General features: G+C 45.0%; 1 protein-coding gene across 4 annotated transcripts in view; it reads left to right on the top strand.

Annotated features, from left to right (window-relative positions):
- Positions 1–1051: 1051 nt before the first annotated feature.
- HECTD4 (HECT domain E3 ubiquitin protein ligase 4) overlaps positions 1052–18534 on the top strand; it is a 65545-nt gene continuing 48062 nt past the window's right edge. For all 4 annotated transcript variants that reach the window (XM_033075505.1, XM_033075503.1, XM_033075504.1 and 1 more), the window contains exons 1-8: positions 1052–1236; positions 10636–11153; positions 13453–13542; positions 13898–14028; positions 15327–15435; positions 16092–16230; positions 17369–17539; positions 18288–18480. In XM_033075505.1, the coding sequence (XP_032931396.1) occupies positions 1066–1236; positions 10636–11153; positions 13453–13542; positions 13898–14028; positions 15327–15435; positions 16092–16230; positions 17369–17539; positions 18288–18480 (1522 nt within the window). In that variant the 5' untranslated portion in view covers positions 1052–1065. The remainder of the gene's footprint in view (positions 1237–10635; positions 11154–13452; positions 13543–13897; positions 14029–15326; positions 15436–16091; positions 16231–17368; positions 17540–18287; positions 18481–18534) is intronic.

Raw genomic sequence — 18534 nt, 5'->3', positions numbered from 1 at the left:
CAAGCCAAGGAGGCTGAGAGGAGAACAGCACTGAGGGAGCAACACTCAGTCCAGGCAAAGGGTGGCAGGAGGTGAAGGGCTGAGGGAGCGACCATTGCATGAGGGTGAGACCCGGGGGAGTGAGGGGAGCAATCCCTGAGGGGCTGAGGGGAGCAATCCCTGAGGGACGAGGCATTGAGCCCTGAGGGGAGCGCCCCGCGGTGCGCTGAGGGGAGAACACCGGGTGCGGGTGATCCGCCTGCCCACGATGGGGTTGAGGCGCTGAGGGAAGAATACCCGGGCTCCCCATGATGAGGGTGAGGCGTTGACAGGAGAACACCCGGAGAGGTTTTTGCGCTCCCCTCTGCGCGGACGATCCGCTCTCCCTGGCGCGGGTGAGGCGCTGAGGTGCGAGATGAGCGGGGTGAAGCTCTGAGGGGAGCGCTCCCGGTGCGGCTGCGGTTGCCACACTCCCCGCAGTACGGACGAGGCGCTGTGCCCGGTGCAGGTGAAGCACTGAGCGGAGCCACACGCGGTGCGGACGAGGCGCTGTGCCCGTCCGTACTAAGCAGAGCCACACGCCGTGCGGGTGAGGCGCTGTGCCCGTCCGTACTAAGCGGAGCCACACGCGGTGCGGGTGAGGCGGTGGGAGTGAGGCGCCGCCGGTGCGGGCGGAGCGGCGGGAGCGGTCCGGGGGCGGAGCTCCGGCGATGGGGGCGTGTCCCAGCCCTGGGGGCGGGGTATCGGGGGGCGGGGCCCCGCGGACTGGGAGGGGGCCGGCTGTATTGTTCCCCGCGCGGTGCATGCCGGGCCCGCCTCAGCCCCCAACATGGCGTCGCGCTGTCAGCGGTGTGTGTGAGGCGGACGCGGGACGCGGGGCTGCGGGCGGGCACGGCGGCTCCCGGAGCTCCCCGGAGCGCCGCCGCCGCGGTGGCAACGCGCCGCTCCTCGCTGCTGCCCGCCGCGCCCCGGCTGTCCGGCGCTCAGGCCGCTGGGGACGCGCCTGCCCCCGCCCTGCCCCCGCCATGGGCGGGTAGCGGGACCCGCCTCGCCTCAGCCCTGCGGAGCCCCCCCGCCCTCCGCGCCATGGGGTCCCCGGCGGCCGCTTCGGCGGCCGCGGCCACCGACTCGGCGCAGTGGCTGTCGGTGAAGGAGGAGACCATCTTCCTGCACGACGGGCTGATCCGGGTCACCGACCTGGCCGAGCTGCCCAGCGAGATCATTGGGGTGGCCGAGCCCGGCGACACCGAGCTGGAGGTGAGGCGGCCCCCGGGAGGAGGGGAGGGACGGGGCAGGGCCAGGGCTCAGGGGGAGGATGCCCTCGGCAGAGGGGCACGGTGGCAGCGGAGGCCTGAGGCGAGGAGGACGGGGGATGGGAGATGGGGGTGCAGGGAGGATGACTCGGGGAGGATGGGGGGGCCGGGATGCAGGATGCTGGATGCGGATGCCGGCTGAGGGATCTGGAGTCCGGAGCCAGCCGGTGTCGAGGCGTTCTGCTTGTCTTCAGTCAATGTAATTTATGTCAGATAATAATGAAAGTGGAGCTGGGCAGGAGGCTGGTGAGGTGCTGATGTAAATGGAGGGTGAACTGTTGGTGCGTCCTCCTTGTTTTGAATCCATAAGGTTTGGAAATCAGAGCCGCGCTCACGGATTTCAGCGTGGCCTTTGGCCCGTTTATTTTTATTGAAGGTTTTGTGTCTTCTTGCTGTTACTTTTACACGGTTTGTAATTCATCAGCCTTACAACGACATGCTCAAGGGTGCCCGGGTGTTTTATTCAGCTGTTGCCAGTGATGGTTATTAAGGAGCCAGGATTTTCATCGCAGCTTTCCCAGAGCTGCCCGTGGTGTTGGCTGCAGGCGGGCGGTGCAGCTGTTTTATCTTAGGAGGAGCCGCTGAAGGACTGAATGTCACGGATTATAGGTTGCATCTATTTTGTAGGCTGCATTTTTTTTTTCCTCCCCTCTGTGTGCCTCCCTTCTCCTCTTTCACCCCACCCTCCTCCCCAGCAGTGTGGCTCGCAATGACACAGGGGCTTTGTCACCGGAGCTGACAGGGGAAGGTCCAGCCCGAGCTTTATCTCCGGGCTCTGTTTGCTCCCAGGCATTTTAGACTGAAAAAAAAAAAATCCCTTTTAGTGAGGCTTTAGCTGCTGTCTGGGGTGTTGCTGAGAAGAACCCAGTCCTGACAACATCATTGTTCATGGAGTGACGTGGAACCTTTCTGGGCTTTGGGGAAACTTCCCCAATCTTATCTAAGGGAAGATATTTTCTGCAGAGCGTGCGTTTTGTGTCCTGTGTGTTGGGACACTGGGGAAAGGCTTGGGAAAATCAGCTGCTGCCATGAAATGGATGTTGGCAAATATCACATGAACAGGAAAAGGGAGATTTTTTAAGGTGGCTGACTTATCTCTGTGTGTATAAACATAGAATGATTCTCCCTTGTGATCAGAGTTGCTCTGGCATTCAGTGCAGCTTGGATGCAAGAAAATATTTTGATTCCGTGGCATAGTTCTAGAAGCAGCATTGAGTTTAAAAGCTGTGCTAGAAGAATAATGTGCTCCCACAGCATTTTTCATATTATACCCTAAGAAAGGAGGATATCCTTTAAAAAACAAACAAGACCTTATTTTAAGATCTTGCCAGCCAGGCCAGAAGTGTGTTCCAACCTGAAACTTGACACAGAGCTTCACTTGAAAAGCACTTCAGCTCAGGAGAATTTTTTATTAGTGTTAGGAATGTTCTAAAACTCCAGTTGTTTGGGAGAGATAGGAATGGAATTGGTGCTACTGTGTCTTGTGCTTGATGACATTTATTATAACAAGTGTTGCAGCAATCCAATGCCACTGATTCACATCATTTTTCCTGCTCCAGAGATTCTTTTCCTGTTGTTCGTGTTTGCAGTGCAAAACTTTTTAATAAATAATTAAATATGACTTTTTGCTGTGGTGCTTATTTTTGATAAGTACTGATTTAAAATTATTTTGCTCTTTATTCTTAAGTCACAGCTTATTAAAGCCTTTTATTTCCATTCACTGATAGAATTGATGATCACAAGTGATCAATTTGTTTTTCAGATTGGTTTAGAGTTTTGTATTGAGGGGGGAGGGTTTTAAAAAATGAAATTTCACATGGTGCTGATGTTTAATATTTAACTTGTATTTTATCTGCCTTTTTTAAAAGCTGTTTTTATTTAACTAAGGGCTACTTTGGTGCTGTGGAATGGCTTTGAGGAGCCATTTTGTGGAAATAGGTGCACACATCTGATTGAAGTGTGGCCATGCAATCGACTGCTACACAAGAGCTCATTTACACTCTTTCTACTCCTACTTGCAGTGTAATAAATATCTTTGAAAATGGTCCAAACAGAAATCTCTTGGGATGTGCTATTGGCCAAGGGTAGGAGATGCTGCAGCTGCTGCTTTGATTAGGAAACTTCTTTAATTCACTTCTTGTGCTTCATCAGTGGTGGTCAGAAGCCTGGCTGAATTTCTGAGCTGAAGTGCTTAATTAAAAATGTATAATGTTTAATACTTTAATGGATATTTTTTTGGGTGGAGAAGTATCATTCTGGGCTGTTTTGGTTAAATATCCCTTGCAAGGGTGTATTGGTGACTAATGTCAGTGTGTTTGGATGTGTTTCCTTTGTCCTTCTGTTCAAAGGTTCTGTCTATTTATAAAAAGAAAAGCAGAGGAAAAAATGTTACAGCGCTGGTGTTGTGCCAAGAAAGGCTTATGAAAACTTATTATTTTGTTATTTTGACTCCCGTGCAGCTTTGATTTTATCTTTTTGTCTATTTGTATACATTGTTATTTATACATTTACATTTTAGCGGTATGTTACAAGAGCCTTAATCTTCTCTTGCAGCTTGTTCTAGGAGTATGTTGAGTCTTAAAGGGTGTGGAGGTTTTTGCTCTGTGATGATGTGTGCCAACTTCTTAGATTGTTTCAGCCTATTTAAAAAAAAAAAAAAAGGCTTTAAAAAAATGGATAGAATTTTGTAATGAAAAGCATGAACCGAGTGCCCCTGGTGAGGGTTTCCCACTAAAATCCTCCAGTCAGGAGATTAGTCAGTGATTCCAGAAGCCTTTGGACTTTTAAATTAAAGCCTTTCACACAGAGAAATCTTGGAAAGAGCAAAGTCTTCTTCTTGGAGACAGCCCTAAGTGCCAGAGGAGTGTCCAGGAGGGACATTGTGGCTGTTCCTTGACTACCCCAAAGGGAACTGCAGCACTTCCAGAATCTTCCCAGCCAAGGCTCTGCCCTGCAGTGTGGTCAGGGTTTGTCTGAAGGAGAAGAGATCACTTAAACCAGGGAGATTTCATCTGCCAGCTCTGCAGAGCCACCACAGAACCCCAGAATGGGCTGGGCTGGAAGGAACCTTAAAGATCATCCTTAAAGATCCTCCAGTATCCCCCCCTGGGAACCTTCTCTGGGTTTAGCATGGAGCTGTTGGGATCATGTCTGTCCTCACCTGCAGTTTGGACTCTTGTTCAGCTCTGTTCTGTGGGACAGAGTCAGGTGCCACTGAAAATAGTTACCTTTAATCAAGTGGGAGGTGAAAAAATAAAATTAAACAAATAAGGAACAAGTGGTGGCCTGGGCTGGCCCTCCACAGACAGGTTGAAGAGCTGAAGTCCAGTGCTCTTTTCTCAGCATGTGCCAGTCCTGTGACTGATTTGTGTTTGCCCTAAAATGATTTAGACTGAAATTTTCACCCATTTTCCTCCTGGTCCAGGGAAAACATTTTGTCACTTTTCCCTGATGGCAGAAGGAGAAAGCAGCTCCCTGCAATTATCTGGGTCAGTGCTTCCCAAACCTTTCTGCTTGTGACCTTAGTGCCATCTACAAGCATCACCTCTGTCATGCTCAGAGTCCCTGATGCCACCACCAACAATTGGCTCCTTCCTAAGTGGGTGACCCTTGCTGGGGTTGTGACCTCTGACTTGCAAAGTGCTGATCCAGGCGTGTGGCAGCCTTGGAACATTCTCATCCTGCCTGTGCCTCCCCTTCCAGTGCTCCAGGGTTCCTCTGGCAGCATTTGGAATTTATTAAACTCTGATATGGACCATTGTACCTCTGATTGGGCTTTTTGAAATTGTGTTTTAGGTAACCTTGTAGACAAACATTAGGAAACGTCTCAAAGATGATTTTGCAAATTTGTTTCCCAAGTATAGATCTTGTTACCAATTGCAGCTGATTAATTCAGTGATCTGCACTTTCAGATGTTTCAATTACAAAGATTTTTCTTTACCTTTTGCAGCCATTTTTACCTCCTACTTGAGTGAGAACCAAACAACTATTTCATGAACAAATAAAAGAGACAACACTTTATAACATTTTATTTATTTCCTGCTTGCTTGTTCTCTGTAATTTATCTGAGATATGAAGGTTATTTCATAAATTTGTGTGGCTACAAAAATTATTTGGGATAAAATTGTAAAAGGTAGTGGTGCCTTAGTGCTTATTTCTGAGCAATGAGATTTCCAATGCTTTCACAAAAGAAAATAGCTGAGTAGTTAAAACCCTGCTCCACACAGGACTCAGCAGAGGTTTTGGACAGGAGAATGAGGTTAAAATTTCTTGGAGCAGAAAAAATTGGAACAACCTTGAGATTTGTAGTTTTTAACTGCAACATTAAAGCATGTTGTAAAGTGCAGCAGCTGCTAAAACATCAGGGAGAAAATGTTCACACATATTTGTATATTTGACACGTGGTGTAGCAAGGAAAAGGCCTTGGAGAGGGGTTAGGAAACGTTTTAGAGGAAATTCAGGTGGGTTTTGCAGAAAATGCCCAGGGCAGGAATGCTGCAGGTTCAGCTGGGATATGTTTCAATCTTCAGGGTACCTTTAAAACTGTCCCTTGTGTTCTTTCTCATACAGAATAATCCATACTTTTTGTAATTCAGTGTTTTTACATTGTTTTATTGGTGTTTCTAGAGACAAAAGAGCAGAGTGAACAAGTGGTGCTGCCTGTGCTAACTCTGTACAAGAGAAATGACCTTACACATGTAATGGGGTACTCAAAGTAATAGAATTACATTTTTTCATGCTGCTTTTAAAGGTGTTTTACAATTTTGAGGTTGTTTCTGTTTTCTGTCTGGTTGGTACCTCCTGTGAGGTGGGAATAATGCATGTTTTATACTCAGAGGGGTGTTAGGGGTGTAATTGATCCTGATAAATGTTCCACCATCTTCATCTTCACGTGTGAACTTCAGCCAATTGAACTCTGGAGAGAAAGAATTAAATGTTATTGGGGAGATTTAGAGGCTTCCCTTTCCAACTTTAGGATAAAAACCCCTCTTTGTGCACAATTTCACTGCTCCTCAGTTCCCTGTGTAGCAGAATTAAAACACACACCCCCCAGTGCCAGCAGCAGGGAGAGGACAAGGGGCAGGAGTTGTAGCCAGAGGAAAAATTGCCTTTTAGAGACAGCTCACATTTAAATTTACTTAATAGGGTGATAAAACCTCAGGCTAAAACTCTTCATGTATATTAGTGTGTGTTAATTGTGCTTGGTCTGGTGTTTACTACCAGCAGAGAAACATGTTGTCCTGAAAACAGGGGATGTCAGCCACTCCTTTTTGGAGCAGATTTGGCAAAAATTCTGTTTATTGGGAAGAATTAGCTGGGTAAGGTCATGGAGTAGGATGCAAAAGGACAGATATTGGATACAGGGGGAAAAATGACACCTCCCCATAGTTCATCTAAAATCAGATTCCTTTTGTGCTTCTGGATGCTGAAGATGTCAAAGACCAATTAGAGTGATTGAACTTTGGCTCTGCCATTTTCTAATGAAAATATTGACTAGAATGGATTTAAAAGATCAAACAAGGAAATAATGTGTAAAGATAAGATACTGTAAAATTAAAATAGTGCCAATAAAGCTATTTAATAGCACAGTTTTTAGTTATATGTAAGTAGCTACTTGGGTAACTTGTTCTATGGCAAAGTGATTTGTTTGTTACATCCTCTTCATCCTTTTTAATTCTGTCCAAACCTTGTTAGTCAGGAGTGTTTGAGTTGGGAATGGATGGATCAGGGACTGGGTCAGGTGAGGTTTGTGTGGGGCTGGGTTTGGTCCCTGCCCTGAAATTTTGAGGCACCCCAAAAGGTTGCTGCAAATCAGTCCCAAATCCTGAGGCAGCAGAAAAGGAAATTTTAGCTTTTATAAACACTGTGTGTATCAGAATTTGTGAAAGAACACAATGGGGGTTTTCTTGCATTTTATTTTAACTTGTTTTGACTTCAACTAGTTGGAAGATGACAAGCTTTACCTGGAGATGTGAGAACCCTGGGATTCCTGTGTGGAGTCTGTGATGTATCCAGAGGAAAGCACTGATGGATGTGGCAGGGACCAAGTGCAGCTCTGGCACTGCTGGGGTGGGAAGGGCTGGGTTTTTATCCAGGGAGAGCCAGATCAGTTCCTTGGGATGTTTCTGAACCCTGGAAGCTCCCAGGATGTTTGACCCAACCTCACTGGGAACATTTGGTCTTAAAGCTCCTTTTTGGAGTAGCTCTGTACTGACCTCTAGTAAAAGGCTTTTGAGGAAAAGAGCCTTTAATTTAATTTACTGAAGTGACCTGTGTAGCAGATGACCTCACACCTTTCTTCTAATATTCTCTTGTTTTCTGGAAGTACAAATGCCTGTTAGACCTTCAGTGGTGCTGAATAATTAAGGGTTTTTTTCCATAAGCTGTGTGTGAAAATCAGATGATGTAAACTGCATTATCAAAAGTCTCTAAGTCCCATTTTGGAATGATCTTGTAAATCTGTTGAAGCTGATGTACTTCCTGTATCATTCACCCAAATTAGTGCTCATTTCCCTTGTGGAAGGCTGGAGAGAAACACTCTTAGCAATCCCAGACAGACCATGCACACTTTTAAAGCAAATTGGCAACTGTGAGATGAGGCAGAAACTAAAACTTCAGCAGGAAAAGGCTTTTCATCAGCAAAACTGCACATCTTTGACACTGACTTGTCCTGATTGCTACAAGACAGACTCAGAGCTGTAGAACCATATCAAAGGCAAAAAAAAAATTAATTTTCCTGTTAAACTGTGGGATTTGAGGAGCAGGACATGCAACACCAAGTACAGCTTGTCTTTTGTGGTGGTATCTTTGTTATTACCAAAGACCACAGACTTGTTTTCTTCAGCATTTCAATCTGAAAATGCAAACCCATTTCTGCAGCTTGTCACTTAGTGGAAAGTCCATCCAGTTTAGTTCAAGAAAATAAAAACTGTTCTAGAAAATAATTCCATCTAGTACAGGAAACTTATTTCTGAGACAGCAGAACACACAACTTAACAGGAGGTGGTTATTTTAAATGTATAATATGTGGTTTAGGAATTAATATTCATAATCTCTTGGAGAAATTAATTAAAGGAGCTTTATTAGGTATAAGGAGCTCAATACAACACCCATTGAAGTGTAATTACAGTGTGAATTCCTTTTGAGTGAACTTTTCCTGGCTCTGCTGGTGAATGTCCTGCTGCAGAGCTGTTTCCTTGCCTTCAGTCAGGGGCTGTGTGGCACTGGCAGATGTGATTTGTCCTGCAGCATTTTAACAAGCTGTTCAGGAGTCTGCAATTAGCCAGCAACATTTCTGTCATGATCTCTATGACTGCTGCCTGCAATTAAAAAACCCCACAAAACAAACAACCCTGGATGCCATTCCCCATGGCAGCTTTGTCTCTCATGTTCCCCCTCCCACGTTTATTTTGTTTATTAAATGATGGAAGGACAGTTTTACAGCATAAGGATGAGCCAGAGATTGTGTTTGAGGAACTTTGGAACGTGGCCAGAAGCCCTTTGGACACCAAATCCCTTTGGACACTGGATCCAGGGTATCACAAAATGCTTGGCTCATGGCTTTCCTTCAGCTTAAGTAACTTTGCTGATCTCCACTGTTTTTGTTTGCTGGAAGGAGAAAAGTTGTCTGTAAATGACTGAAAACTCTGAGTTTTCCAGTCCCAGGCTGGGTATTAAACCATAAATACATTTTTGTGTCATGCTTTGTTTTCTGTTGTTCCAGCTTGGTATCCAGTTTTATTTAGAAATGCCAAGAAAACCTCTTTCTTCTGTCTGAAATGATGAGGAGGAGACTTTTAGGGTTTTTAACTACAGCAACAACTTGAAGTATTTTGAGAAAGGTGCAAGATGATAAAATTTAAGAAGGGAAAAAAGCAGGGGAGGGAGAGAATGTAACAGAACTCTTGGTGAATTGGAGAGAACTGATTGGTTGGTTTGTTTGTTTATTTGAAGAGCTCCAAAACTAGAACAAGCATGTTCTTATTACACAACATTAGCGACCTATTAGTGTTCATAGAAGGGCTCCAAACCCCTGGGACCCTCCAACCTCCCAGTTCTTTTGAAGTTTTTAGCAAAATTGCCTCGATTACAGCACAAAGCTCAAAGGAGGGAAATGTTTATTTTCCAAGCTACTCCTTGGTGTGTGTATTTTTCTTTACAATCTATGTTGTTGTTGTTTATTGAAAACTTAAAAGTCCCCATCAGCAACCCCCAAACGTGGGTTTGGTGAGGATGCTGACTCAGCAATAGCAGCCTCACAGAATCCCAGTTACAGGGTGGGAAGGGACCTCTGGAGATGGCCCAGACCAAACCTGGAGCAGGTGACAAGGGATCTCTGGAGATGGCCCTGTCCAACCTGGAACAGGTGACAAAGGGATCTCTGGAGATGGCCCTGTCCAGACCTGGCACAGGTGACAAGGGATCTTTGGAGATGGCCCTGTCCAACCTGGAGCAGGTGACAAGGGATCTCTGGAGATGACCCTGTCCAACCTGGAGCAGGTGACAAAGGGACATGTCCTGTGAGGGAGACTCCACACCCTCCCTGAGCAGCTGTCCCTCTCCTTTGCCATCCTCCATGGATAGAGGTTCATGTTTTTTAGTTTATGGCCAGCACTCCTCATCCTGAGATGGACACAACCTCACTCACCTGTTCTTTGGCCTCAAGTCCAGCTTTATCCATTCCCAAAAATTAAAAATAATATCCCTCCATCTGCTACAGACATCAGGTATCGAAAAAAATCCCACCACAACCGTATGGAATATTTTTCCCCTCTTAAAAAAACAAACTTTATGTGGAGGATACAATTCCTCCAAAACCATCTTCCCCTGGCCCCTGGAACTTGCTATAATAGATAAGGATCCTAGATACCAAGGTTGAGCCAAATTCCTTAAGATCTTGGTCACTCTCCTAACACTTTGCAAGATACAGTAATTTCACCACCATAAGGTGCACCGGACTATAAGGCGCACTTCTGGGTTTGGGAAAAAATTTGAGTCAAAAGGGTGTGCCTTATAGTCGTGAAATTACTGTAATTGGTTAGAAATCAGTCTGTGTAATTGGTCAGTTCACCTTTAGAACTTCTCACTTAGATTGGATGCTGTTCTTTGTATAAACTTTTATTGGTTGTAGTTTGAATCCTCCCTGAACCTGTAAATATGGCTGTCTACAATCCCTGCTCGACCACCCTTGGCATGAAATAAAGGTTCTTGTGGAACTCGTCAAGTGAGGCCTCTGGTCTTTCTCTGCTGATGAAATGTGAGCATTTCTGGTCCTGACAAATACCACCAGGGACCAAAAAAGAAAAACCACACCTTTATAACCACCCACTTTTCCCTTTCCTAGATCCTGACCTTCGAGACCAAGAACCCGACGGAGCTGGCGGAGCGCCTGCGCTCGGTGTGCGGGAACCAGAGCAACGCGTACGCGCGGCTGCTGGAGTACCGGCTCAACGCCCTGCGCGGGCTCTGGAACGCGCAGCGCCAGCTGGCCCTGGAGGAGCAGCACGACCGCGACAGCTCCGGGGACGAGGAGGCGCTGGCGCTGCTCAAACGCCAGGGTTTGTTACAGCAGCCGGAGCAGGCTCCCTTCACCTCCCGCATGGGGCTGCTGCTGGTGTTCCCGCTGATCCAATCGCAGAGCAGGACGGACCCTGCTCTGTGTAACATCACTGCTGAGGTGCTGCTCAATTGCCTTCGGGACTGCCAGCCCCTGAGCCTGACCAAGGAACCGGCTGATTGCCTCAATGGCATCGAGGCCCTGCTCTGCTCCTGGCTGGAGGACGCGGCGCCCTCCGGCCAGCACATCCCCTACAAGCAGAAGGAAAATGCTGCTGCTGCTCTGGTTGCCTTGGCTTGTGCGAGGTGAGGGAGCTGTGCTGAGAGAGCAGGGAATCGTGGCGTTTGTGAAGGTTGGATGTAACATCTTGGAGTATTTCAATTCAAGGGTTAAACTGAGGTTTGGCATGAGGTGAAATCCCAACCAGATGTTCTCAAGGGGTTACAGGTAAAATAGAGAGAATTAAGGAGCTTTGACAGGGTCACAGGTACACAAAAGTTTGAGAGAATTAAGGAATTTTGCCAGAGTCCAGCCATGATTCACCACTAACCATATCCCCAAATTCCACATCCATGGTTGTTGAACCTTTCCAGGATGGTGATTCCAGCACCCCTGGGCAATGCTGTGGTTGGTATTCATTCTCTCTTTCCATTGAAACAAATAAAAAATGATGTGATTTCACTGGTGATGCTTATTTTTAGCTTGCACCAGCCTTTCTGATATTTAAATATTGGGTTGGAAAGGGTGAAACTAAGCATTTCTATTCTGCATGTGTTTAGCATATGCAGAAGCAGAAGGATCTGGGTTAGCAATGCCTTGTGTGCATATTGCTGCTTCTACTGCAGTGAGCTGCTCTAGGACTGCTTCCAAATGTGTTTATCAGGGAGAAAAGTTTTCTTTTCCCCTTTGTCCTGCCCTTTTGTGCACCTTTCTTTGGCTGGAGAAGGTGGAACTGCCAGCTTTCAGGACAGTTCCTTTCAGATTTGATTTCAGTGTTGTCTCTCAAATGTCTGGAGGTATTTTTTCATTTTGTTGCCAGTGAAGAGTTCAACCATTGTAGGTTAAAATTCTCCTTGTCCTGCATGGGTTTGGCATCAGGTGATTACTTTTAATCAAAACCTATTTTTATTAGAGGATGGGGAGAGGGGGAGGAAATCCAAAACCTCTGCAAAGCCCTGTGAACATGGCTCTAAAGTCACAAGGAGCCTTTTGGAAATGTTGGATTGAATGTTTCTCCAGGTCCCAGCCTTGTCTGTGAAGTTGTACTCTGATTTAAGATGTTGGAGTTCCCAGGATATGGCATGATTTGCTTTAGGAAAAAGTTTATTCAAATGAAACCTACTTAATCTCTAGTGCACTTGTTTTAATGAAGTCAATGAGAAATTTATGGTATGTAGCAAATTATTCTGTCCTGACAACTGCCTTATCTGAAAGGCAATGTACTTGAACATAGCTCAGAGAAATTGGATTTGATAAACACAATCTCTTTTTTTTTTTTTTCTCCCAGATGTCAATTTGCAGGAAATATGGGATGTTCTGTTGCAACTGAGCTAAATTTCAAGTAGAGCTTTTGAACTTCAGGTTGATCTTTTATTTTCTTTGCAAGTCTGTCTTGCATTGCTTAGAGAGATCAAATATCCCACTGTGCTTTGTTCACCTCTGAAAGCCTCACACTTTCCCTTTAAATATCTAAGTCATGTGCTGAAGAAAAAAACCTTGAAAATGAGACTATTATTGACATTCCTAGTTGCAATCTTGGGTGGTTTTTATTGCTAAAAATAAAACAACAGGGTAAATATTGCTTTAAATAATTAATTGAGGTGCTTTAATGTGTTTGGTGTCAATTTTCTCCAGGCTGAGGTTTATCAGGGAAAGCAAAGAGCTGAAGCTCTGATTTTTGGGAGCAGGGCCAGGCCCAGGGAATGGCTGGAGCTGTGGCAGGGGGGTTAGGTTGGGTATCAGGGAAAGGTTCTTCCCCAGACGGTGCTGGGTACATCCCCAGGGAGTGCAGAGCTCCAGGACAGTTTGGACACTGCTCTCAGGGACAGGCTGGGATTGTTGGAGTGTCTGTGCAGGGCCTGGAGCTGGATGATGATCCCTGTGCTTCCCAAAGTAATGAGAATCTTGATGAGAAATGGATGTCTGGTCTTTCCTGTCTGAGTTAGGAGTTGCAGCTCCAGCTGGGAGTGCAGCAGCCCTCACTCACACTTGTGCTCAGCCAGGGAGATCCATGGCTTGCACTGGAGGTTAAATGTGGTTAATCAGCTACAAGAAATGCTGAGAGAGCTGCCTCAGGAGCAGGTTGGGATGTTTTATCTTTTATGGAGATTGCCTTTATGAACCTGTTGTTGATGACCCAGCCTGTGCCTGCTGCTCTCCCTCCCTACTGGGGCTTTCTTCCAAAAAAACGTGGTGGAATTTAGGCCAGTTCTCTCTGTCCCCCTCTCTTCCTCCTTCCCCTTCCTCCAGGAAAGAGCTGCCAGGCAGAAGAGAAGCTGATGCCCTCTCCTGGCTGTGATTCTGGTGTTGTCCATGGCTGCTGTTGTGTGTGTTCAGTCTGCCTTCCATAGACACCTTTAATTCATGTTTTTCTTGTCCTTTTAGAGGGTCGCTGAAAACCTTTGTTCATACAGTGCATCTATTACAGAAACAGACTGAGCTGGGCTCCCTGCCTGTGGCTGATGTTCTCTACAGGTTTGTACAACTTTGCTCCTTAGAAACTTTGCCAGCAGCTCTGAGAATGTGAAGTGCTTGTAGGGAGGAATGTCTTTAGAAGTGATTAAAAGGCTTTGGCTTTATTGAAAGCTTTCGGGAAGATTGAGATTTAGTCATGTGCAGAAGACATTGGGAAATCAAATCTAAAAGCATTGATTGGGTTTGGGGTGTTTTGTTTTTATTTTTTTTTCATTAAATATTGATGATTCCTTAAAGTGGTTTATGAACTGTGACAGAATAATTACTTCAAATATATCTTTGTCTGAACTTTTAATTTAGCCAATATTTCCTACTGCTGTTCTTCATGGAGTTTTGTTTTATTTTCTGCTTAAAGGTTGTTGCTTTTGGAGGGAGGCCCTGGATCCCCCTCGTGCCTGCTTGGAGGGAAGCACATCGTGTCCTGGGGCTTTGAGGACATGTTACCTGCCCCTGATGCCAACACTGGGGCCAGCAGTGAGAATAAAGGTGAATTATTTCATCCCAGTCACTATCAGGAGGACAGGATGCTTTAAGTGCAGATGAATGTAAAATGTTGCTTTTTGGTTGCTGAAGAGCAGCTGCTTGTTGTAACCCTGTACCTAAGATGTATTAGGAATGGTATGTCCCTTAATTCCTGTAAAATCTATGGACTGACCCCTCTGTTATCCTATTGGAAGCCACATTTCCCCTCCCCTTTCCTGACCCTAGAAGAGACCCCAAACTTCGGGAAACTTCCTCTTTGCCCCCTGGAAGCCATGAAGAAATAAACCGAGGAAAACCCAGGGAGAAGGAGCCTCTTTGTATCTTTTTTCCTGTTCATGTTTTCCATCCCAGGCTTGTCCTGCTACAGAATTGCCAGGTAGCAGAGCAGTGTTGGATGGGGTAACAGCTGCTGGTGTGAACTGTCAGCTTGTGGGAAACAGTCCAAAGCAGTCGATCCAGTGACCCTTCCTGACTCCAGTGGGAATTTTTCAGAGGGGTCAGACAGAGTTTGGATATTATCCCCTTGTTAGATCATAATCACTGCCCCTGCAGTGTCCCTGTGTTCAATGGACAGCTAATAGTGGCACAGCAAGTTTATTTTTAGAAGTACAAGTTCATTGGTTTTTTTTCCCCTCTCTGCTTTTGTTTCTACCCAGTTGATTTTGAAGCTCTTTTTTTAATGCTTTCCTTTGTATTTCTTTTCCTGGATTCATTCTCAGCTTTTACTGCTTTGTTTCATTACTATTTTTGTAATAAATAAGAGTTCACGTGGTTTTAGAAATATTAGTTCAAGCTTTGATGAGATTTGATGCAATCCATAGGAATTAAAAATTTGAGTTATTTTAGACTACCTGCAGATTTATTTGAGAAATTTCTTTTTAAGTGTTTAGGCAAGAGAGTGAGTGAACTTTTCCTTCCTGAGTGTCCAGATCCTGTGAACTTCAATAGATTGACTGGACTTGTGTCCCATCTTGATTATTAATAATTACTGCTCTGTGTTTCAAACACATTTTGTCCTAATTGAAGTGTTCAGAAGGATCAGAGCAGCTTGAGGAGAATCACAGAGTTTGATTCTTCTCCCCTCTCACTGTGTCTCATCTGGGCACCTCTGAAGGAGATGTGAGGAAACCACAGGGTCTCCTTGGCTGTGCCTACAGCAGCTCTCAGAGCACCAAACAATAAATCCAATATTAAAACAGGATTGGTAGTGACCTGCCATGAGCAGGTGCTGGTTTCCATGGGGAGAATTCCCAACTGGAATTTTACAGAGCTGCTCTCTGCTCTCCTTGCTCCTGCTGCAGATGCAGACCTGGGCCGGTGCCTTGCAGCCGATGGGCTCTACCTGTACACAACCAATTCAGTGGGCAGGGGCATCAGCAAACTGGGATCAGGATTGCATGGAACTCTGAGGTAAGGGACACCTTTCTGCAGAGCTGCTGAGACCCAAAAGTTCCTCTTCTGGGAAACCTCTGCCAGATGTTGGGAGCAGCAAGACTGGAGGATATGGAGCTTGGAAGGAGCTGATCTCTGAGGTCCCACCCAAGCCAGTCTGTGATTCCGTGATATTGTGAATTTTCATTAAATGCTATTTTAATAAGTTGAGTTTATCTGAAATTCTTCTTGAGTGTGTTTTTTGTCTAAAATTAAAGAGCAAGTTGAGGTTGGAGAACCATTAGTTCACCCTCCACAGCAGCAGAATTTTAGATTCAATTTTATTTTTTAACGTTTGCTAAGTTGGTTGATTCTTTGCCGCGAGGGATATGCTACAGACCAGTTCTGTGAGTTTTTATTTATAGCTGAATTTGTGAGTGTTTGTTTGCTAATTATGTCATTCATTAAGTAATTAGTGCAGCTGTGACTCACAGTACCTCCTTGCTTCTTCATTACTTGAAAACCACGAGGCTTTTTACGCTTAAAGCCTTTCACAACAAAAATCGCTGACTCGAGTAGAAGTTCAGTCAAAGTTCAACACTGTGGTTGTGAGTTATTTGAAAAGAAAACAACAACAAAACAAAGAAACAGGGCAGGGTTGAAGGAGTTTGAACATCCTGGTGGGTTTTTTCCAGGGGGTTTGTGTACTGCCGGAACGAGGAGCTGGAGACGGGCTGGGTGGCTTTTGGCAACGGCAAACTCCTCCATCGGCCCGTGTCCTTTGATAGCAAACCTCACTACCTGTTCCAGCTCGTGGATCAACATACCCTGCAGGTAAAGGGGACAGCAGCAAAACAGGCTGAATGAATCACACACATCTGAGCTTTAGTTTTGTCCTTGAATTTTTTTATTTGGTGGAACTGCATTTTTCTAACCCCGCCTCGAAGTGACCGTGTGGTGAATGTGTAAGTTGTGGTGGTGATGTTACTGTTTCAGTGTGGTTTATATATAAATATATGTATTTATCTGAAATTACACTGTTCTGTATTATGGGGTACTTAGAGAGCTTGTTCATCCTGGAGGGGACTGAGGGGAGACCTCATCCCAATCCAGTTTCCTCAGGAGAGGCAGCTCTGTGAGCAGGGACACGACCCAGGGAATGGCTGGAGCTGTTCAGGACTGGGTTGGGTATCAGGGAAAGATTCTTCCCCAGGAAGTGCTCAAGGCTGTCAGAGCTCCAGGAGTGTTTGGACCCCTCTCCCAGGGTGCACAGGGTGGGATTGTTGGGGTGTCTGTGCAGGACCAGGGTTGGATGAAGATCCCTGTGGGTCCCTTCCCTCTCAGGACATTCCATGATTCCAGTGTGGTCACATCTTACAGCAATCAAACAACAACAAAATGAACTTTGATTTAAATCAATAATATGTTCTTCTTGAACAGCTCTTTGTTCTTCCCCTGTCCCAAAATTCAGGTGTTGTTGTGTTTTGTAGATAAATAACTGTTGCCCTTTGTAAAACTGGGGTAGTTTGTTTACTTTGGGGTTTTTCCTGCTGTGGTTTTAAGGATGGATATTCACATTTATATCCAGTGTGTTTCCTGACACTGAGAATGTTTAGATTCTCTTTTTCTTCTCAAGTTTCAAGCAATGTTTGAGAGAAGTTGCAGAAAGTAGGTGACTCAATAGGATGTGTATTTTCCTTGTGGTACTGTGGGTTTGTTCTCCATCATTAGAGAGGAGCTGATCCTTTTATTTTTAGATAGGTTAAATTTGAGATCTATGAGCTGGTTTGGATATTTGGCAAATATCACAGAATAGCTGTTGGTAATAAATCAATGTAATGCTGCTACTAAATCCAATATTAAGCCTCTTCTGCACTAACTGCATTTGATCTCTATTTATTTTCTCATACTGTTCATACTTATGAGGCCAAACTACAAAATGAGACCTGTTAAGATGCTTTCTGTCTCCTAGGTATGTCAGATAATCCCAATGCCAGTAAATCACTTCCCAGTTGGCAGCACTATGACCACCGTGCATCTTTCTTCAGATGGAACTTTTTTCTACTGGATTTGGTCTCCTGCAAGCCTCAATGAAAAAACCCCCAAAGGCCACTCTGTCTTTATGGATATTTTTGAAATTATAGTAAGCAAATTGTGTATTTTCTATGCCAGATGTTGGTGACATAAACCAGTTTAATTAAATATCAGCTTTTTTAAATTGACATATTAGGTTTGGGTATGGATTTTATGTGAAATAACTGAACAGAACAGAAGGTGAACTGTCCAACTCCATCTCCAGAGGGTGATTATATTTAGCAATATGACTTCTCTTGTAGCATAAAATGTATTTTTTCTGTCTGGATTCCTGCTGAGCAGAGGAGGATGGAGTGGGATGGTGGAGCTGGAATTGGGAGGCTGTAGTAGTACAACCATGGAAAATCCTAAAATCACATCTTCATTAAGAGATGCATTCTGCAGTAAAACATCCCCTGAACGTCATGGGCTGAAGAAATCACTGCTCACACTTTCTGCCTGGAAAAATGATTCAGAGCCAAATGATTTGCAAGTGAAACACCACTAAGAAAATACAAGAGGATTATATATTTTTGAGCAGTTTCCTAAATAAACTCAAGTTTATGACGAGCAGTTCTATCTTTAGGAACAGGCATAAATAGAAGATATCCTATTAAATATCTCAAAGATATCTTCTATTAAATTATTCTATTGAACCATGAAGACACAAACAACAAAATACTCTTGTCTTGCTTTCAGAACTTTGTTTTTGCAAGAACTTTTATCAGCAAAATTTCACTTTATATTCCCACATGATCCAAATCTCTCACCTATGGATTTCAACATCTAAAATACTTTTTTCCCCCCCATTTTCCTAGGTAGAAAATGGCATTTGTATAGCAAATCCTCTGCAGGAAAGAATAATCCTGATGAGGAAAGAGGGGGAATCTGCCAAGAGCATCAATGAGATGCTGCTGAGCCGCCTGTCCCGGTACCGCGCGTCCCCCTCGGCCACGCTCGCTGCTCTCACGGGCTCCACCATCTCCAACACCCTCAAGGAGGACCAGGCAGGTCAGAAACTCTTCACTTTGCATTTCTTACACACAACATCCATCCTGGTTATTA

This window comes from Catharus ustulatus, chromosome 18 (genome assembly GCF_009819885.2).
Source record: "Catharus ustulatus isolate bCatUst1 chromosome 18, bCatUst1.pri.v2, whole genome shotgun sequence".
Lineage (NCBI taxonomy): Eukaryota > Metazoa > Chordata > Aves > Passeriformes > Turdidae > Catharus > Catharus ustulatus.
This window is presented reverse-complemented; position numbering and strand designations above follow the sequence as displayed.